This window comes from Oppia nitens, unplaced genomic scaffold (genome assembly GCF_028296485.1).
Source record: "Oppia nitens isolate AA-2021 unplaced genomic scaffold, nextdenovo-longstitch-racon4-pilon3 scaffold44_pilon_pilon_pilon, whole genome shotgun sequence".
Classification (NCBI taxonomy): Eukaryota; Metazoa; Arthropoda; class Arachnida; order Sarcoptiformes; family Oppiidae; genus Oppia; species Oppia nitens.
Genome location: NW_026533226.1, coordinates 180,001 through 202,500, shown reverse-complemented (window position 1 = coordinate 202,500; position 22,500 = coordinate 180,001). Strand labels below are relative to the sequence as shown.

At 20.5% G+C, this 22,500-nt stretch overlaps 2 protein-coding genes across 2 annotated transcripts in view; both read left to right on the top strand.

Annotated features, from left to right (window-relative positions):
• Positions 1–5,477, top strand: part of LOC128959295 (caspase-7-like) — a gene marked incomplete at its 5' end in the record, with an annotated part of 8,906 nt that extends 3,429 nt beyond the window's left edge. The window contains 3 exons of the mRNA XM_054305237.1: positions 884–951; positions 1,024–1,657; positions 4,777–5,477. Coding sequence (XP_054161212.1) covers positions 884–951; positions 1,024–1,657; positions 4,777–5,460 — 1,386 coding nt within the window. The remainder of the gene's footprint in view (positions 1–883; positions 952–1,023; positions 1,658–4,776) is intronic.
• Positions 5,478–12,952: 7,475 nt separating this feature from the next.
• LOC128959294 (ABC transporter G family member 23-like) lies at positions 12,953–21,486 on the top strand. Its single transcript, XM_054305236.1, has 6 exons — positions 12,953–13,399; positions 17,321–17,721; positions 17,899–17,965; positions 18,372–18,984; positions 19,400–20,018; positions 21,226–21,486. The coding sequence occupies exons 1-6, from the start codon at positions 12,958–12,960 to the stop codon at positions 21,484–21,486; spliced, it is 2,403 nt and encodes an 800-aa protein (XP_054161211.1). The 5' UTR covers positions 12,953–12,957.
• The last annotated feature ends 1,014 nt before the right edge of the window (positions 21,487–22,500 follow it).

The window sequence follows — 22,500 nt, the reverse complement described above, 5'->3', positions numbered from 1 at the left end:
TATTTAATATTATATTTAATTATTATTATTATTATTATTATGCCAGTTATTTGTTTGTATATTTTTAAAACATTTTATTTTATTAAAAACTTTGTATCAAAAAATTATTTTTTGTTAGCAATCATAAAGTTTTCTAAACTAATATCATAACAAAAATGTTTTATTTAAATTTTTCATTAGATATCGAAAAAATATTTATGCAATTTGTTTCAGATATATATGTTTGATAGTATTTAATGAAAAAATTAGTTAACTATAACTATGAACTTAATTGACTTTATTTAGTAACTTTCAAAATGTTTTAATTTAATAATTAAAATAATAATAATAATAATATTGCATTGAATTTTTCTATTAATAACATTACTATCAAAAAAATAATAATTTATAAAAAATATTAATAAGATTTAACAGATAAAGTGTTATTATTATAATAATTAGTATTATTATAACTTATTGGATACGATATATCGATATAAAAAAAATAAATTATTGAAAATACAATAATTATTGAGTGAAATAAAATATTTTGTAATTTTTTTAATTATAGTATAATTAAAGTTAAAATAATAAAAACTATATAATATATATATAAATAATTTTATTTATCATTATAACACTTTACAGATGACTTTCCCTTAAAAATTTATTGCCAAAAAAATATGTGTGATTTTATATACAGTATTTTCATCAATCAATCAATCAATGAATCTTTTAATTAAAATTAATAATTATGTATTAAATACATAATTATAACCAACAAATAAAAAACAATAGTTATCTCAACCAAAATAAAATACACTGAAGAAAACAGTATAAAATACTACCCAAAAACCTAGTGATATAGTGGGGGACTGACCTAATCCAGAGGCTAACCAACCACCAAAAAAACCTGCACTACAAGTGCCTAAAAAACACCATATGCTCATTAAAAACAGGTCGTTGTCATCACATAATTATCATTATTATTATTATTATTATGGATATAAACAACAAAAAACTTGATCCCAACGGTGATGTCAGACTGCGACCCAACAACAACAACACTAGTCGTCGACAACAACAACAGCTAAATGATGCCAACAATCAGCAAAATAAGAGAAACAGTCTATCGCTGCCATCGCTACTTATAAGTAGTATTAGTAGTCCATCATCGGTAGTGTCATCATCAGATCCAGAAGCCATAACCAACAACATATGGACCAACAACTACTACCACACCAACAACAACAACAACCATAACCATAACCATAACCATTACCAATACAATTACAGCAATGTATCTCAAGCTGCCAACCAAAGTCATACATCTAGACTACAACCTATCAATGGATCTATTGGTGGTAACGATGATATCAACAACAAAAACAATTTCATAAATCAAATTGTTTTACACACCACTGCTGCTGCACAACAACACCCACAACAACAACAACAACTGATCTCTTCTTCAACTTCATTATCATTGACTACCACTACCAACAACACCACAACCCCTACCACTACTACACCCGTCTATCAAATGGTGTCCAAACCCAGAGGTTTCTGTATTATCATCAATAATGTCGACTTTGATGATAATAAATATCCGCGACGTGTCGGCTCCGATCACGAGTGCCAACGATTGTCCGCAATATTTACGAAACTTTACTTTGAGGTCAGTTTTTTCAATTAAAAAATTAATTAAATTATAATTATTTAAAAATATTTAAAAAAAAAAAAATTATATAATTTTTGAATCTGGAAATTGAAAAAGTTTTTATTATTATTAGTATTCAGAAAATTTAAATATTTAATTAATTAGTTTCTAATTTGTCAACAATTTTTTGTTTCTTTATAAATCTAATTAATAATTAAAATGTTTTATTATTATCACTACTTATTAGTTAATTATTAAAAATAAATGATAATAATATRCTATACAATACTATATATAATAATAAATTTTTTTATAGCAATAATGTTAATAAATTTATTATAATATATAATATATAACTGTTTTAATTAATACAGTAATAATAATTGCATAAATATTTATATATATTTTACTACGATTTCTTATAAATATTTATATATWTATATATGATTTAATTATTTTGTTTGTTTGTTTTTTTTGTATTAAGTAATATATCTAYTATATAATAGATATTTTATATGATATAAAATTAATTGTTTWAAAACAATAAAAATTTATAAACTACTTAAATATCAATGTACTGAAAAATATTATATAGATGTTTAATRCTTTTTTATTATCAACTTTTTATTAATAAAATTACAATATTAWATATAATTTATTTTAAACATATGATAATTATTTAAAAATTTAAAAATGATTTATATATWACCAATAATAATATAATAATTATGAATATGTTTGAACAGAAAAATTAAGTTAAATATCGTAAAACTTATTGTTTTTTGTTTGTGTGTTTAACACCAAAAATAAAATTAYAAATAAATTTACATTTAATTTATTTTTAAGTAAATAGATATCATATATTCAATATATATATATATATATAATCAATATATTTATAATAAAAAATAATCTTTAAATATCTATTTATAAAATTTTATGATTTTTGTTTAGTATAAAAAAATCATCTATTTGTTATTASTTAACTATATCAATTTTATTTATTTTTAAAAATAATTATAAATTTATTATTATAATGGACTAAACATTTTATTATCCATTAATTTAAATAATGATTAGCAATCATTTTTTAATTTATAAAAAACAAATAATAATAATTAACTATAAATTTAATATATGTTTTAGTACACATTAGTAGCATTTAATTTTTTCCTGTTTATATATATATAAATAAATATATAATCATAATTATAATTTTACAATAAAATTTAATATTGAAAATATGTAAATAAATAATTTTGCAATTTTAATATACAGTATATATAAGCAATAAAATAAACATTTGTCATTGCATTTAATTATAATTAATTGAAAACTAAATATATTAATATTTTTTATATAAAAAAATATTAATATATTTTGATTTCAAGTGTTAGTAGTAATTATACTGATTTTTGATAATGATTTTTGTTTAGTTATATWTATAGTTTCTAATACTGTATTTTAGATATAAATTTTAATATTTCCTTATTTTTTAATTACATTTTGCTAATTATTATTAACTTTTTTTTTATATAGACATTATTATTATTATTATTATTAAACACATCTACAGTATATATTACTACTATTATTATTATTTTTTTACGTTTGATTAATAATATGAATAATAATAATAATATATGAATATTAATATAGATAATAAAATTTATTTATTAAATTATATTATTATTATTATATCATAATAATAAATTTGAAATTAAGCCAAATTTAATTCAATGCCTAATAAAAAATTATTATTATTATTATTAATAATAAATATTTATTTAATATGTAATTTATTATTCAATTATTTACATAATACTATATAAATATAATAAACATTAATATCTCTTTTAATTTGTTAATTGTTAACACATTTTGTATATATATATATAATTTAATATTTATTATACCGTATCTCTAAAAAAATAAATATAAAAAAATTAACAATAATTATTTTAAAAATGTACATAGATGAAAAATATTATATAAATAGATAAATATAAATATCATAGATAAATTTTTATTTATGACCTAGATATAAATGCATTTCATAAACATGCAATATTATATTTTTTWAAAAAAATATTATTTCACTAGTAATCTATATTTATATATTTGTTGAAACATTTATCTTAACTTTATTTTTATTTATTTTTTTCAAAAAAAAACTTTAACTTAAATCTGATAAAACATTTTTTTGACAGTTAACTATTAATTGATGTTATTAGCAGTAAATCATAAATAAAATAATAAATTTAAATTATTTGTAATTCATTATATATATACATATTTTTTGGTATATATATATATAATATATATATATATTATGCAATAGTTAAAAAAATAATTGAACTATAAGTGAGTGTCAAATGTTATTTCAAATTTTTATTTATTTATTTTTGTTTAACATTTCACATTTAAGTTTTKTGTGTGTAATTTTTGAAAAAATAATAATAATAATAATTAGCAATTTTTTCAATACTAAATTACTTTTTTTTATAAAAATCATATGACAATCGTTGAAAATAAATAAATAAAATAAAAAAAAAATAATATAATTTATTCATCAAGTTTTTCAATTCAAATAACTATTTTTTTGAAGAAAAATTATTTATAGATTTTTTATTTCAAACAAATAAAAACTTTATTATCTGACAATTTATTATTATATTTTATTTAAAAAAAATAAAAATAAATGTTAATTAGAAATAATATTATTATTATAAGTGTTAATTTTAATTAGTAATAATAATATTAATGTTTTTATTACTTATTATTCAGTCATATAATTTATATATATATATATATTTATTTATTGTTAAAAAACATTTAATATTTCAAAAAAATAAATAAATCTTAATTTCTAATTACAAAATATAGTAATTACTAATAAACAAGTAATTTATTTATTTAGCTAAATATCAAAAAATTAATAATTGGAAAAAAATCAAATAATTAAATTGATATATATATATAAACCCAATAAAAACAATTAATTAATATTATATTATAGTTAATATCATCAAAAAAAAAAAAACAAAACAAAAAAATACTTATTATTATTATTAGAAATAAATACTTAAGATTTAAAAATTAATTTTTTAATATTTAAATAATAATTTAAATGATAGGTTCGTATCAAACAAAACCAACGACACCGGGAACTGTTGGCAACCATGCGATTGGTGGCCAAAGACAATGATCTCAGTCGTCACGACTGTCTGGTAGTGATTATACTTAGCCACGGAAACTCTGGTCAGATGATTGCCGCCGATAATCAGCCGATACAGTTTGAAACCGTACTACAGATATTCAACAATCAAAACTGTATTCAATTGATTAAAAAACCGAAAATGTTTTTCTTTAACTGTTGTCGGGGATCGACACTGGATTTTGGGCCACAATTTACGGCCATAAGTAACGCACAAATTAACGGTTATAACAACAATAGCGGCGGAGGCGGTAGTGGTGGTGGTGTTGGTGTAGGAGATGACGATTATAGCGGCAGTGGTGGCGGCGATGATAAGGACACACCCGATGCCATACAGTGGCCACAAGTGCCGATAGTGTCCGATATGATGGTCTGCTATTCGACTATCGACGGATACGTTTCGTGGCGTAACGAACACCAGGGAACGTGGTTCGGGTCGGCACTGGCCATGGCATTGGAGGATAAGGCCGATAGTGCCGAACTTAACCAGATATTGACCATTGCGTCGGAGATTGTCCATAATAGGTCGACTAGAAACGGGGCCAAACAGGCCATCGAATGGAAGTACAGGGCCTGGACTAAGGCATTGTATTTTAATCCATGATTGGGTTGGCCAGGGAGGTAGGGAGGTAGGGAGGGTAAGGGAAAGTCAACCTTATATATAATATATGTGTGGTATTATAAACAATATACCTTACCTTATATTTACGGTAATTATATACCATATATCAGTATATATATATACTTACATTGTATACAATATATATATATATATAWTTTTTTATATAAATTAATTTTATTTTACATTTATCTAATAATAATAATAATAATAAAGAGTTTTTATACAATTATCATTCAATAATAATAATAGTAGTAATCATAATAAACAATAGTTATGCACCAAAATGTTAGATAATTTTTTTTAGTTAATAAGTTATTAGTTATTATAGTTCATAGTCACTGATTTAAAATAATATTTTTTTAAAAAAAATTATTAATAATAAAACAATAATAATTCAAACCCATTAACTGTATATAATATAATTTTTACAGTTAATTATTGAGGCGTTAACACGATTTCTACACGAAAGTAATATTATAATATTAAATATGATTTTAATTAAGTTAATTACGTTATAAAAAAATAATAATAATAATATCATATATATATACTGTATAATTGTATTACTTATTTATATTAAGTAGTTTTACACATAATTAATACCAAATTACACGCAAAATTGACTGTTTGACCATCGCTTAGTAGAAAAACATGATATTATAATAAGTGTATTATAAAAACTATACAAAAAAGTAATTTTATTTTTCAAAAAAAAAATAAGTATAATTACTCTTTTTTTATTATTATATTATTTTTCATTATTATTATTGTAACATTTATTACATATATATATATATTATATATGCGTTTAGTATCTCAAGTTTATGATCTTTAAAAACTTTACTTTTAATAATAAATAAATTAAAAAATTTATTTATTTTAGTAAAGTATAATTATTATTATTTTTTATTATTATCATATATCGTATTATATAATTTTATCTAATATATTATACTATTAATCACTTTTATAAATATATTAGCTATATATATATATATATATACATATCTTTATACAAATATAAGTGTATACCAAAAATTAAACATTTTTTAAAAAAAGTAATTACTATTTTATCTCTCAATTAATTTATATGAGATTTTATTAAACAATTAAGTCAATTGTGTTTTATTTTTGTTTTTTTAAATATAATTATTTTTAAGCTCAACTGTTATCTCAAGATTTTTACATATAATTTATTTTGCATAATAAATATTAATCCATTATTATTATTATTATTATAACCAAATATTATTTTTATTTGTTTTTTAAAAATTTAAAAAAAACAAATAAAAATAATTACTAAATATATATATAAAGTATATATATATATAAAAATTTTATGAGATACATGGAATCCTGGGACGTATAATTTAGTATAGTTAGTTTTTATAGATTTAAGCTTATGTAGCTAAGCACCGGTAGGTGCCATATCTCTAAAACTATAATAAATATCTAAATTCTGATAATGTGAATTTAAACTAGGTGAAAATTAATTAGACACGTGTTTCGGTAATTTTTAAAAAATTAATAAATTTTAAACAAAAAGCAAAAAAATGTAAAATTTGTAATATTTTGATATTTTCTAGGAAAAAAGTGTCAAGGTATTTTGATATGAAATTAATCTATTATTATTTGTTATTTTATTAGGAATAATTATTCTATTTACAATTTTTAATTATCATGCTTAGTTTTTGAGATATTAAAGATAAACCTTTTTACCATTATATAAATTTAGTAACAAATATAATTAATAAAATTTTATAAGAAAAAATTATATAATGGTAAAAATGTTTTTCTTTAATATCTCAAAAACTAAGCATGATAATTAAAAATTATAAATAGAATAATTATTCCTAATAAAATAACAAATAATAATAGATTAATTTCATATCAAAATACCTTGACACTTTTTTTCTAGAAAATATCTAAATATTACAAATTTTACAATTTTTTGCTTTTTGTTTAAAATTTATTAATTTTTAAAAAAATTACTGAAATATAATATATTTTCACCTAGTTTAAATTCACATTATCAGAATTTAGATATTTATTATAGTTTTAGAGATATGGCACCTACTATATATATATATATATATATGTATCTCATAAAATTTTTATTGATCTAGCTCATTTAGTTATAGAGATATTAAGCAAAAACCAGTTAGCACCCTTCTGTCACAGACTTTATATTTGTCAGAATTTTTTTTAATCAGTGAATTTAATTTTAATTTTAATTTTTTTAAAATTTAATATATATTGATATTAAACATTATTTGATGAGGGTAAATTTGTTTTGTTTTATTTAAATAATTTTAAATTATCTAAGAAATCCATTGCACCGTCTATTAGTACAAAATGAAAAAATTTATAAAATTAAAAAAATTTAAAAAATATAAATAAAATCATAACTTATTTATTTGAACAAAAAAAAATTTAATAAAATTTAAAAAGTTTTTTTTATATCTAATTATATCCAATGGTCTCTTTTTTTACTATATATATATATATATATATATATATATATATAGTATATTGATTAACTATCCCATTAACTATCATTAAAAATTATTTATTACATTAAGAAAAATCACATTGATGATTTATAATTAAAATTTTTTATTATGTTTAAGCATTTTTTTGTTTTACCTTAATTTTTTTATTATTATATTTTTGGTATACTTTAAATATTTACAATAATTATTATTGCCGTTATATTGTTTTTGATTTAAATATGATATTTTTTAAAATATAAATTTATATATATATATATATATATATATATATAAATATAACTTTATATACAGTATATTTATAATATAAATAAATTAGTAATTTTTTTTATAGCATTACAACAACAAATAGCTGCCAATTTATATATAGCTTAGTTTATTATTAATATATATATATATATAATATAATATATTTTATTTGATAACAAAATATTTTTATTGAGATAAAAGCAATCAAATTGCATAACATTTTTATCCAAATTGTTATTAATCTTATTATTTGTTGTTATAGTCTAACAGTTTTTTAGTGTGCATTAAATGTACGTAAAAATTATAATATTATATTTCATTATTATCTAATAATTTTTTAAAAAAATATTAAATAACTATATATAATTAATTAAATGATTATTAATAATTATTGTTGTTTTATATTAGTTGTTATTATTAAACTAAAATAACAATAAAACAAACAAAAATAAATGTTATCCAGTTTACAAATTAATTAGTAAAATATACTAAATATATTAATATTTTATTTAATATATAAAAAAAATTTTATCAGTTTATAACTGTATTATTATTATTATTTTAACTAAATTGATCAAGTACCTCTATTTGTTTAAAACATTAACATGGGTACTTATAAAAAACATAAATGTGATTATTATATATATTGTTATTAATATACAACAAAAAATAAAGTGGAAAAATACACTATAAAAATATACTAATCAGTATTTTATAAATATATATATATATMTATATATATATATATAGATTATGATTAAATATAAATAAATGTTTAATATATATATATATTATACAAATATAAAAAATTATATATAGATTTTTATTGATATTTAATAATAAATGCAAATAAATTATTAAATATTATAAAATATTACAATTATTATTATATCAAATGTTTTATTATTAATATTTGTTATATTTTATTAATAATAATAATACTGTTGTAACCATTTAACTATTAAATGTTTTTTTAAAATTGTTATTTTACTAACCTTATAAATTTGTTTAAAATATATTGAATTTGTATTTAAATTAAAAGTCAAAAATAAAAATTTTGCTGTAATAATATCATATAAAAATTTGAATAAAAATTGAAAGTTTTGAAAAATTAATAATTATTTATTAAATAATATATCACTTAACTTTATATTTTTATTTATTAACCTAATTGATAATATATTTTTTAATAAATATTTTTTAAATAAAATTTTATATTATTATTTATAATCTAAATATAATTAATATTTAAAATTTAAAATTATTTTTGAAAAACTATTTTGTGATTATAGTGAGACATCTGTTGTGATTTTATATTATTAATAATTTTAAATAAACTTTTGATAAAAAAAATATAATAAAAATCGTAAAATACAATTTAAATTAAATTAGTTTGAAATTTGTAATTATTATTATTATTTAAAAAATATTTGCTTATCAATAATATTATGTAATTTATTTAAAAAATACATATTTAATTAAAATTAATTTAATTATATATTCAATTTTAAGTCAAACACATATTATTATTATATATATATATTTTGCATGACTTTAATTAAATAGATTTTTTAATATATATATATATTTATTTATAATAAGTTTATTAACAATATTTTTAAAACAATAATTGTTTAGTTTAATAATGATATTATATTTTTAATTTTAATATACAGTGAATATACAGTATATGAGTTATATACTGACATCTAGTGTATCAACATTTCATATAAGTATTTATAAAAAACCAGTTGAGAATGCTAGAAAGCATTTCCACACGAATTCCTAATCATAATTAAAAATTAAATTCAGTATGATAAAATAAAATCAACTATAGTTATGTAGGGTATCAAACGATTTAGTATGACAAAATAAACAACTATAGTCATGTGGGGTATCAAATGATTCAGTATTACAAAATAAACTACTATTTTCCTAAAAAATAAACTTAAAAACGAAAAAAATAAAAAATCAATATTCAAAAAAATTCAAAAAAAAAATTCAAAAAAAAATTCAAAAAAAAATTCAAAATTTTTTTAATTAATTTTTGGACACCATTTTCTTCAATTTCCTAAAAAATAAACTTAAATAAGAAAAAAAACAAAAAAAAATTCAAAAAAAATTTGTAGCGGATAGTGGATTCGAACCTATGTCCTCGTGGGACAGACAGACCGACAGACAGACAGACAGACCGACAGACAGACAGACTTATAGAATGCATATACGTATTCCTTTCAGGAATTCGTGAAAATTTTAATATTATTTTCATCAAAAAATAAAACTGTAATATTTTAAATAAGCAATATTTTTGAGTAATAAATTTATACCAAGGTACAAATATTAAAATGACTAATACAAATATGAGCCAATTAAAAATTAATAGTTATTTTATTTTAGTAAAAAAAATAAATATTTTTTAACATAAACTATAATATGATTATTCAATTAGATATTTATATATCAAATAATATTAATTAATTAATTAATTAATTAAATATTTAGTATTAATATTTTAAATTTAAAACTTTTAAATATCAATTGTATTGTAATTTATTTAATGTGTGATTCATCAACTAATTTATCGACTAAAACAAACTAAACAAACAAACAAACAAAAAAAAGTTTAATCAAAATTATTATTATTATTCACATAACTTACTGAACAAATTAAATATTTATTTATTTAAATATTTCATAATTAAATAGTCATAATTATCTATATATATATATAATTGCTATATAATAATCAATGCTAAATAATAACAAACAAAAATAACAAACAAAAACAACTTATTTTAATAATTTATATATAGTTATAATAAGTGTGTATTATATTGCTATCAAAATAGGAAATTTTTATTTAATAATTTAAAACAATTTATAGATACATACATACAGTGGGTAATTAAATACCGGTATTTATAAAAGTATATATATATATATATTGTTATTAAAAATAATAGTATTAAAATTTATTATTAGTTATGCTAGATTAATTTACTTTAGATTAATTATCAAGCAGAAAATTCCACAATAAAAAAATAATATTAATCCGAAAAATAAACATTTAGTTTTCCTTATATTTAGCCAATTATTTTTATAATTTATATTAAAATAGATAAATATTTCAACTAAAATGTAGTCAACAAATATATTATCATTATATAATAATAGCAAAAGTTTATTTATATAATTAAAAAATAAATTTTTCGTTTTAATTATAAAAATCCAAACAACATTATTAGTATAATTATTATTTTTATTATAATAATAATTATTATTATTATGAATCATATATATTATATATATTAACAAAATTTCCAACTAATTTAATATCTATTGTGTTATCGCATATATATATATATAAATTATTACACGTATGTTAGAAAATAAATTAAAAAATAAAAAAACATTTAAACTATTATAATATAATTATTATTATTATCATAGTATATAACTAAATACATTGTATTTAAAAAATATTAAACAGTGTATATAATATCCAGGTTTTATTTGATTTGATTTTTTTGTTGTTGTTGCTGTTAATGTAAAATATCAGATTAAATATATTTATTTTTTTACTGATGACATATTGATAATATAAAACATAAAACAATATGACCCTGAATTGGATCAGATTTTATTTATTATTTTTTTTAAAAAAAAATTGTTAAAAGTTTTATTTATTATTTTGAAATACAGAAAAATTTTTTTATTTGATTATAGGGGAGGGGGGACATAGAAAAATATAGACAACTAATTTTGATGTCAATACAAATTTATAATTTTATTTTTAATAAGATATACACACACTCTGAGATCATATAACATGTGGTGGTTTTTATTGATGATATTTTATATGTAATTTTATTGTATCATATATTATATTGTATATATAATGTGAAACCATTATTTAATTGCTTAGGTTTTTTGTGGTAGTTAGTTAGGATGTACTGTATATCCCCCACAATCTAATTGCAAGGGAAAGCCGATACCCGAAGCACTTTCCTATCTAAGAGACGACAGCATTGCCGATACAGTCATGCAATCTCTCTCTCTCTCTCTCTCTCTCTCTCTCTCTTACCTTATGTGTGATGATGTGTATGAGTCTTACTTTCTCTCTCTCTCTCTCTCTCTCTCTCTCTCTCTCTCTCTCACACACACACATACACACACATATGTGTGATGATGTGTATGACACACATACACACACACACACACACATCTTACACACATTCTCTCTCTCTCTCTCTCACACACACACACACACACACACACACACACACACACACACACACACACACACACACACACACACACACATAGCTCCGTCCTATCCTTGAATTTAACGGATCAACCAATAAATAGACTGATTTTGTCTGTGAAAAATATATCAGATAAATATATATATATATATATAATAAAATCAACAAAAAAAAAACTTCAACTTTCAATATATATAAAACTTGTTTTCTCTCACACAAATATAAACTTTAAAATACAGGTATAGGTGTTTATATACAGTATATATATATATATATGTTTGTATAGTACATGTATTATCATATATACTGTATAACTAAACTGTATAGTCCTGTAAATTAAGTGTGTGTGTGGTTTTTTTGTTGGTGTGTTTGGTGTGCTTCTCATAATATAATAAATGCCATACCATTGACTGGATTCAATAAATACAGTCATAATAAGTGYCMCCRAAAAAAAAATGGATGTACAAGAGGTCACCGAAAGTGATTCCCATAGAAATTCAATCAATAATAATAATGTTTTGCCACAAATCAATGTGACTAACGAGGACTCGGATACCGATTCTGTTGACGACAACTATACCAATGCAACCAATGCCGACACATACAGTGCGGCCAGTATTGGCAGCTGCGATGATACGACAACACAGGGAGACAATCTATCGGTTAGAAGTGGCGGTGGTCTGGGAGGTCTGGGTGGAGGAGGGTTCGCCACATTAGATCCGTCGACTTGCGATACACTATCGGTCAGTGGCTACCAGTTTCGTAGGGATTCAATCAGACAGTCCCTTCAGTCATCGCAAATTGATTTGGGAAATGCCATTGAAGTCAATAACGTTTGTTTTGGTTACAATAAAAAGACATCGGTTTTGTTGAATATCAGCATAAATGTGCCCAAAGGTATAGGTGCCCAATAATATCTGATTTTGTTTTAAAAAAATTTATTTTCTAATATATTATTTTTTTGGTGGATATAATTTTTTACGCTTTTTTTATTGCTTATTATTATCATATATGATATGACTATTATATGATAATATGCGAGTAATATATATATGCTGTATATTACAGTATAAAGTTTCCTAACTATTGTATAATATATGATAATATATATATATAATATTTTTTGGCGTATTTATTATATAATACAGTAATAATATATACGATAGTAAATATATATATATACAGTATATTTCAATATATGGCTATATATCAAAAAATAAATAAAATTTACCGCTAATTTTTATTGATCAATAAAAATACTATATTTTATATATGATTTATTGTCTTAAATATATTATACTATATATACTAGTATATATACAGTACTGTACAGTATTATAATACTGTATATAAAAATATATTATATATAAAAACATTATTATTATTAGTATTTTTTGTTTGATATCTCTTTTTTGATATTTTCATTGCTTGCGGTTAGACATTCAAAAAATGATTAAATACTTTATATTATATTTATATATTGTTATATTATATATTTATTACTTATAAAAAAAAACATTTTTTTAATACATATTATTCAAACATAACATCTAATAAATAGCATATAATTTTTTTTTTTTTTAAATTAAATATCTTTTAACTACTTATTATTTTTAACGAGAAAAACAAAAATTAAAAATTCAATTTCTCTTTAAAAAAATTTCTAAGAAAAAACATATTAAAAAAAGAAAGTGAAAATAGTTTTGTAAATTAAATATATTTTTTTAACAAATTTTTATTTAATTTTTTAAAAATACATACACATTTATTTTATGCCCAGGGCTATTTTTTGTTATGGGAATGTTGTTATTTAGACATATAGTAGTGTCACACTAAATAGTCACCAAAAATAGACGATAAATAATATGATGGCCTCTAGTATTTTTTAAATATTAATTATACAATATTATTTAAAATAGATAATTTTTATGTGTATGTATGTTGTGTGTGTGTGTGTGTGTGTGTGTGTGTGTATGTATGTATGTATGTATGTATGTATGTATGTATGTATGTATGTATGTATGTACAGTATGTATGTATACATATATGTATGTGTGTGTAGTTTAATATTGTACATTAATATATATATATATATAATATGTATATGTGTGTGAAAAATCAATTTCATAGTAGCAATCAAATAAAATTATCATGGTTATTTATCATATACACACTGGGGCTTAGATAGCTATTATACTATTATTATTACACGATAGATATGTTTTGTTTTTATTTTTAATTTTTTTAACAAAAAAAAAATTTTGACAGATAAATATGATAAATGTTTTTAATATTATTAGTAAATATTATGATAACAACTACAACAACATTATTTTTTTATATAAAAATATTATACAATTATTTGTTTATTTATATATATATWTATATGATGTATTATTTATTACAACCACATATTAGATGTTTTTTATTACTATTATTATTATAGTAATAATAATAATAATAATAGTATATTATTACAATATAATAGACTATATTATTATTATTATAACAGCAATAATAATCACTGACTCTAAAAGTGTGATAATTATTTTGTTAAATAATTTTTTTTTWTTTTTATTTATTTATTTTAACATAAAACTTATTATATTACAAAATTATAAGGGGAATTATTATTATTATTTTTTTTAATAATTAATAAATATATTAAATATATATATATATTAGAAATAATTATTAATTATTAGTAAAATTTTATTTTAGTTGAAGGATTTTTTTTATAAAAAATAATAATAATATTAATAATAAAAACATTAAGAGATAGTGAAAGTGTGCGGTAAAAACTGAAATTTTTTTTATATAATTTATAATTTTCATTAATATACTATAAATCAAAAGTAATAATAATAATAATAATAACTAAATAACATTATAACTCAAAAAAAATCAAAACCAAAATAAACGACATTCAAGTGTTTTTTTCTATAAAAAAAAGTTAAATAAATATTTTAAACTTAAGTATATAATAGTAAATATATATATATATATATTAACACATAATTACATTGAAAAACGAAAGTGTAAAATATATTTATTTTTTTAAATAAATTTTTATTTAATATAAATTTATTTTGTTTGAAAAAATAATATTTATTTCGTTAACTTATTGCTGCTAACACTTAAAGACCTTTAATTATATACTAATAATAATAATAATAATAATAATATTATTATTATATTATAAGTGAATATTGTTATATATAAAACAACAAAATTTTTATGTTTATTTAACTTTTACCATTTAGTTACTATAAATTCAATTTGTATTTTATTTATTTTTTTGCTAATCAAATAATCAAGTGTGCAAATATTATATATATATATTTAAATACTACTAAACATTATTATTATTATTATTTACATTAAAATACACAATGTTTTACACACACAAAATGGTTTAAATTTTTAATTAAAAATAACGATTAATGCTAATTTTGAAAATTATTGACTTTAAAAAGTAAAATTAAATTTTTACGAAAAAAAAGTTTATTTTTAAAAATTAATTAAATGAGAGAAAATTTTTTTAGAGAGAGAGAGAGAGAGCTATACGTCATATATATGCTAATACTTAGAGAGAGAGAGAGAGARATAAAAATCATTGAAAATAACATTTGAATTAATTGAATTGATGTCTTATATACACATTTCAAAAATCAATGTTAAAATTGATATTTTATATATATATATATAAATTTATATATATATATATATACATAATTTATTTATACATAAATTTTGATATAAGTTTTTAACCAAACATTTAGAAAAATATTTATTAAAAAAACTATTAATTTTTCTTAAAGAGAGAGAGAGAGAAATATAAAAAATTATGTATTTATTAATATTTACCTGAATATAAAAATTATATTAATTAATTAATTATTTAATTGATTCATTTATTTGTTGAATAACAGGAGCTAATAATATATACATATTTTTTGATTATTTATTAATAGAAATATTAAATATTTATGATTTATTTTTTTTGTTGGTTAGTTAGTCAGTCAACACATTCCTCTATTATTAATATAATTTTTTTAAATATGATATTATAATAACAATAATAATAAACCAAAAATATTTTACAGATATTATTATTATTATATATTGTTATAATCTCAGAAATATACCATTTCTATGACATAAATATATCCTTGAATAATAAATAGATGATAATATTATTTTATTAAATAATAATAATAATATATATATATATATAAAAATGTTTCACAGATTCTCGTTAATATATTAAGAAATAATAATAATAATAAAATTATTAATATTTATACAAAAAACATGATAAATATATGGCAACAAAAAAATCATATGATATATACAGTAATAATAATAATAATATTAGAAAATTTTTGGGAATAATTGGGGCATAAATTATGATTATTATATAATGAAATAAATAATTTTCAAACTTATAAGTTTTAAAAATATATATATATATATATATATATATATATTACTGTAATAACAATAATAACATAATTGACAAATAAAATTATTGAATCATATGATACCCTAAAACTATATTATATTAAAACTATATTATATTATATAATAATAATAATATTATTATTAGATTATTATAATATCTATATAGAGAATATATTATGTAAATTTATAATAATAACAATCATATATTAAAAATTATTTTTTTTATTTGCTTTTTATTTTTTTTAGTGTCTTATTATTATTATTAGATATATAGTATACTATAGTTTATATTAATTTTTTTACCTAAACTATATGTTTGTTTTTCACCCACCCTTTCAAAAAAACAAACAATAGGCAAAATCTATGCACTGTTAGGGTCGAGTGGGTGCGGAAAGACAACACTGTTGAGACTGTTGTTGGGTCGTATGAAACCATCGAAAGGTCATATCAGTGTATTTGGCGAACAACCGGGTGCTAAGACATCCCATATACCCGGACCGGGTGTCGGCTATATGCCCCAGGAGTTGGCATTGTTTACCGAATTTACTATTGAGGAAACACTGAGATATTTTGGTTCATTGTATCACTTGGACAGTGATTACATTGAAAATCGTATTGAGTTTTTAATTAAATTGTTAAATTTGCCGCCAAAAAATCGGAAAGTATCGCAACTGAGTGGTGGCCAACAACGTCGGGCATCCATAGCCGTAGCATTGTTTCATAGGCCACCGCTTCTCATATTAGACGAACCGACGGTTAGTTATAGTTTTATTGAATATTAAATATTATTATTGTTAACTATGAAATGTCAATCAATCAATCAAAAAAAAAAATCTATTGAAAAATATCAATCAGAAAATAAATATTAATTATATATAATATAATATATAAAAAAAACATTTATAATTATTATTATTATTAAATTTTTTTAGGTGGGCGTCGATCCTCTACTAAGGTGTCGTATTTGGGAATACCTCGAGAGTCTATGTCTTAATGAAAGTTAGTTTTTTATTAATTTATAATTAATTACTTAATTAATAACTAATATATTTATTATTATTATTATTATTTAAAAAATAAATAATAATTATCATAATTTTTTTTATAAAAATAAAACTACTATAWATATGATGGGTATTATATAACAGTACAGTATTGTTATTACCGTAATATATATATATATATCTGTATATATCTGTATATATCTGTATATATCTGTATATATCTGTATATATCTGTATATATCTATATATATCTGTATATATCTGTATATATCTGTATATTACTGTAATAACAATACTGTACTATTATATAATAGCAACCATACCCTCCCGTCCCTAATAATAATTATAGATTTAAAAAAATCACTAAATTAATACATTATCAATCAATCAATCAATCACAGGTATGACAGTCATCATAACTACACACTATGTAGAGGAATCCCGGAGCGCCCAGACTATCGGTTTTCTACGGTTCGGCCGAATACTGGCCCAATCGAGTCCAGCAAAACTACTGTCCCGTTACGACTGTGTATCACTGGAGGACGTATTTTTGCGGCTATGCGAAGAAAACTGCGAAAACCTGAAACGTCGACTATCGGTAAAACTGCAGAACCCGGCGGCCACTGGCCGTAAAATGTCGATATTTCCGGCCGATCAGATCAGTCCGTTTTTGGATCCGGAAATTGCGGCGAAACTATGGGTCGAACCGAAATACAAACAAAAATCCATTGATTTGAAACGGTTGAGGGCATTGATCTATAAAAACTATATGAAACTTAAGGGTAATCCGGCACTGGTATTTTTTTTCCTAATATTACCGGTCGTACAGATTACCTTGTTTTGTGAATCGGTAGTCAAAACACCCGATCGGCTACCGGTTGCTGTCTATAGTCCGGAAATTGGTGGCAACTTATCGGATGCTTTTCTCGACTCAATTGATCGGAAAATGATTAAACAAATCTATCATAAAAGCCTGGAGTCGGCCATCAGATCGGTTGAAAAGGGAAAGGCATGGTATGTATGACTGACTTACTGTCTGTGTGTATGTGTGGATAATATATGTTAAATTGACATTTAGTGGGAATTTATTAGGAAATTATAGGGAATTTAGTGGGAATTTGGTGGGAGTTTAGTGGGAGTTTAGTGGGAGTTTATAGGGAATTTAGTGGGAATTTATAAGGAATTTAGTGGGAATTTATTGGGAATTTAGTGGGAGTTTAATGGGAATTTAGTAGGAATTTACTCAAATTTGGCCAAAATTGTTGTTTAAAAATGCAATAAAAAAATGTTCACCCCCCATCCCTATACCCCCAAGCTTTTTCGAAATTTTTACCATTTAACCCCTCCCACACTATACCCCACCCCCTGAAATCAAATACCTTTAGCAAACCTGATTTTTGATAATATGTTGTTTTTTATGTGAGCACAGGTATGCCATTGAAATCAGTCAAAATTTTTCGGACGCTTTCGACATCCGTGCAACCAATCCGAACGATATGACCGACGATGAGATAGAGGACAGTAAGATAAAGCTATATCCGGACCATTCGGATAACTTTATCCAGCAGTTTATCTATCAATCGCTGTTCGAGTCCTATCATCAGTTTCTGGCCACATATGTCCGATCGATTGGCCTGAATCCGGCCACTGTATCGTTGCCGATAACCACTCAGCCGCCTGTTTACGGTGTCATAGAGTACTCGCTGATCGATTCGATAGCACCGGGAGCTATAGTAGCTATTATCTATACGACACCCCTATTGTTGGCCTCATTTCTAATTGTATTGGAGAAAAAAGATGGTTTACTTGAACGTAGTTTTGTCAGTGGGGTTAGGAGTTTTGAGGTACTACTGTCCCATATGTTTACACTGGTACTGGCACTGTTGGTACAGGTTGGCCTGTTGATGTTTGTTACGTTTATTGTTTTCGGGGTGAAAATTGCCGGTCCCACCAATCAAGTCTATTGGCTAGTGTTTATGCAGGGCTTACTCGGAATCATATTAGGACTGTCCATATCGGCAGTAGCGCCCAACGAAGTAGCCGCACTGGTAAGTAAAACGGGTGGGTGTAGGGGTGGGTAGGGAATGGGAGGATATATCTACTACTACTACTACTACTACTACTACTAGTATACTGTTTACTCTATCAGTTAATATCTTATTGATAACTTTTATATTAAATATATTGTACTGTATGCAGGGGGTGGATGGTAGAGGGGGGTATTTAAATGATAATTAATCCCAAAAATAAAATAAATCATAATTATATTTATATATTTCAATATACTTGACCTCAAATTAATTAGTTAATTATTTTTTATATATAAAATCAACTAGTTTATAATTATATAGTATATTTATATTTTAATACTTGCTAAGCAATTAATTAATTTAAAAAAAATTTTAATATAAAATATAAATAGATTTTTTCAATTTATCGATAAATCAAATATAAAAATCAAAACTAAACTATAAAAAGTTTTATTTTTTTAAAATCAACTAGTGAATAATTATATAGTCTATATATATTTTAATACTAGTTAACCAATTAATTAATTATTTATTTATTTAAGAAAAAAATTTTTTAATATCAAATATATGAATAAAAAGATTTTTTAAAATTTATTTATAAATCAAATATAAAAGTCAAAACTAAACTATAAAAAGTTTTATTTTATGAGTTTAGTTGGGTATCCTATGATCAGTTAGAATACTATTTATTTTATTTTTTTTTTTTAAATCAACTAGTGAATAATTATATATATATTAATACTTGCTAAGCAATTAATTATTTATTTTTAAAAAAATTAATATTAAATATAAATAGATTTTTTTCAATTTATCTATAAATCAAATATAAAAGTCAAAACTAAACTATAAAAAGTTTTATGAGTTTAGTTGGGTATCCTATGATCAGTTAGACTACTATTTATTTTAATTTTTTTAAAAATCAACTAGTTTATAATTATATAGTGTATAWATTTTAATACTTGCTAAGGCAATTAATTAATTATTTATTTTTTAACAAAAAAATTTTTAATATCAAATATATGAATAAATAGATTTTTAAAAATTTATCTATAAATCAAATATAAAAGTCAAAACTAAACTATAAAAAGTTTTATGAGTTTAGTTGGGTATCCTACCATCAGTTAGACTACTATTTTTTTTTTTTTAAAAATACTATTTATTTTATAAACTAAAATTCAAATCATTTTTTTTATTAATAAAATATATTTTTTGTTGTTGTTGATAGCTCATGGCGTTTGGTCTGGTATTTCCCATGTGGATGATATGCGGGGTGTTTTGGCCCCTGAATTCAGTACCTGAGCTATTGAGAACCATATTCTATATGGCACCCCTGTCCATACCTATTGAATCCATTAGGCATATAATAACCAGGGGCTGGACTATTGAATATTTTGATGTATTAAGTGGCTATCTAATCAGTGCCGGCTATAATATTGTATTGTTTATTGCAACTGTTTTTATATTTCATTGGAGTTCATCTGAATAATAATAATAATAATAATAATCACAAAAATAATTAATTATTAATTAATTAATTATATATTTAATAATTTTTTGACCAATAGTTTAAAATAATGAAAACTATGTTTTTTTTACTATAAAAAATACATATAAAATATTTTTATACTACATTGGAGTTCATCTGAATAATAATAATAATAATCACAAAAATAATTAATTAATTATATATTTAATAATTTTTTGACCAATAGTTTAAAATAATGAAAACTATGTTTTTTTTATATATATAAAAATACATATAAAATATTTTTATACTACATTGGAGTTCATCTGAATAATAATAATCACAAAAATAATTAATTAATTATATATTTAATAATTTTTTGACCAATAGTTTAAAATAATGAAAACTATGTTTTTTTTATATATAAAAATACATATAAAATATTTTTATACTACATTGGAGTTCATCTGAATAATAATAATAATAATCACAAAAATAATTAATTATTATTAATTAATTATATATTTAATTTTTTTGATCAATAGTTTAAAATAGTGAAAACTATTTAATAAAAATATTTAATATGTATTTTTTGTTTATTTATGACAACTTAGTATATTTTTTTAGTAGACTTTTTTTCACTCATTTAATTTTAAATATTATTTACAATTATTATTATTATATATATATAATGTGTATATTGTCTCATTAATCATCATTATATTAGCAGTGTAATTTTTATATTATTATTATTATTAAAAATAAATAAATATAATAATGAATATTAATGATTAAAAATAAAATTTGTGTGTTTATTATGTGGTTAATGTTTTTTAGTATATATATATATAAATATAATGAAATTAAATATAGATTTTTTAGTAAAAATTAAAATTTTATTATTTTTTTTTGTTGAAACAGTACAGTACATTTTTTTATAATAATAATAATTAATTTTGAAATATACTTTATATACAAATAATTAATTTGTAAATCTTTTACATTATTTAAGTAAATAAATAAATATATTTATAA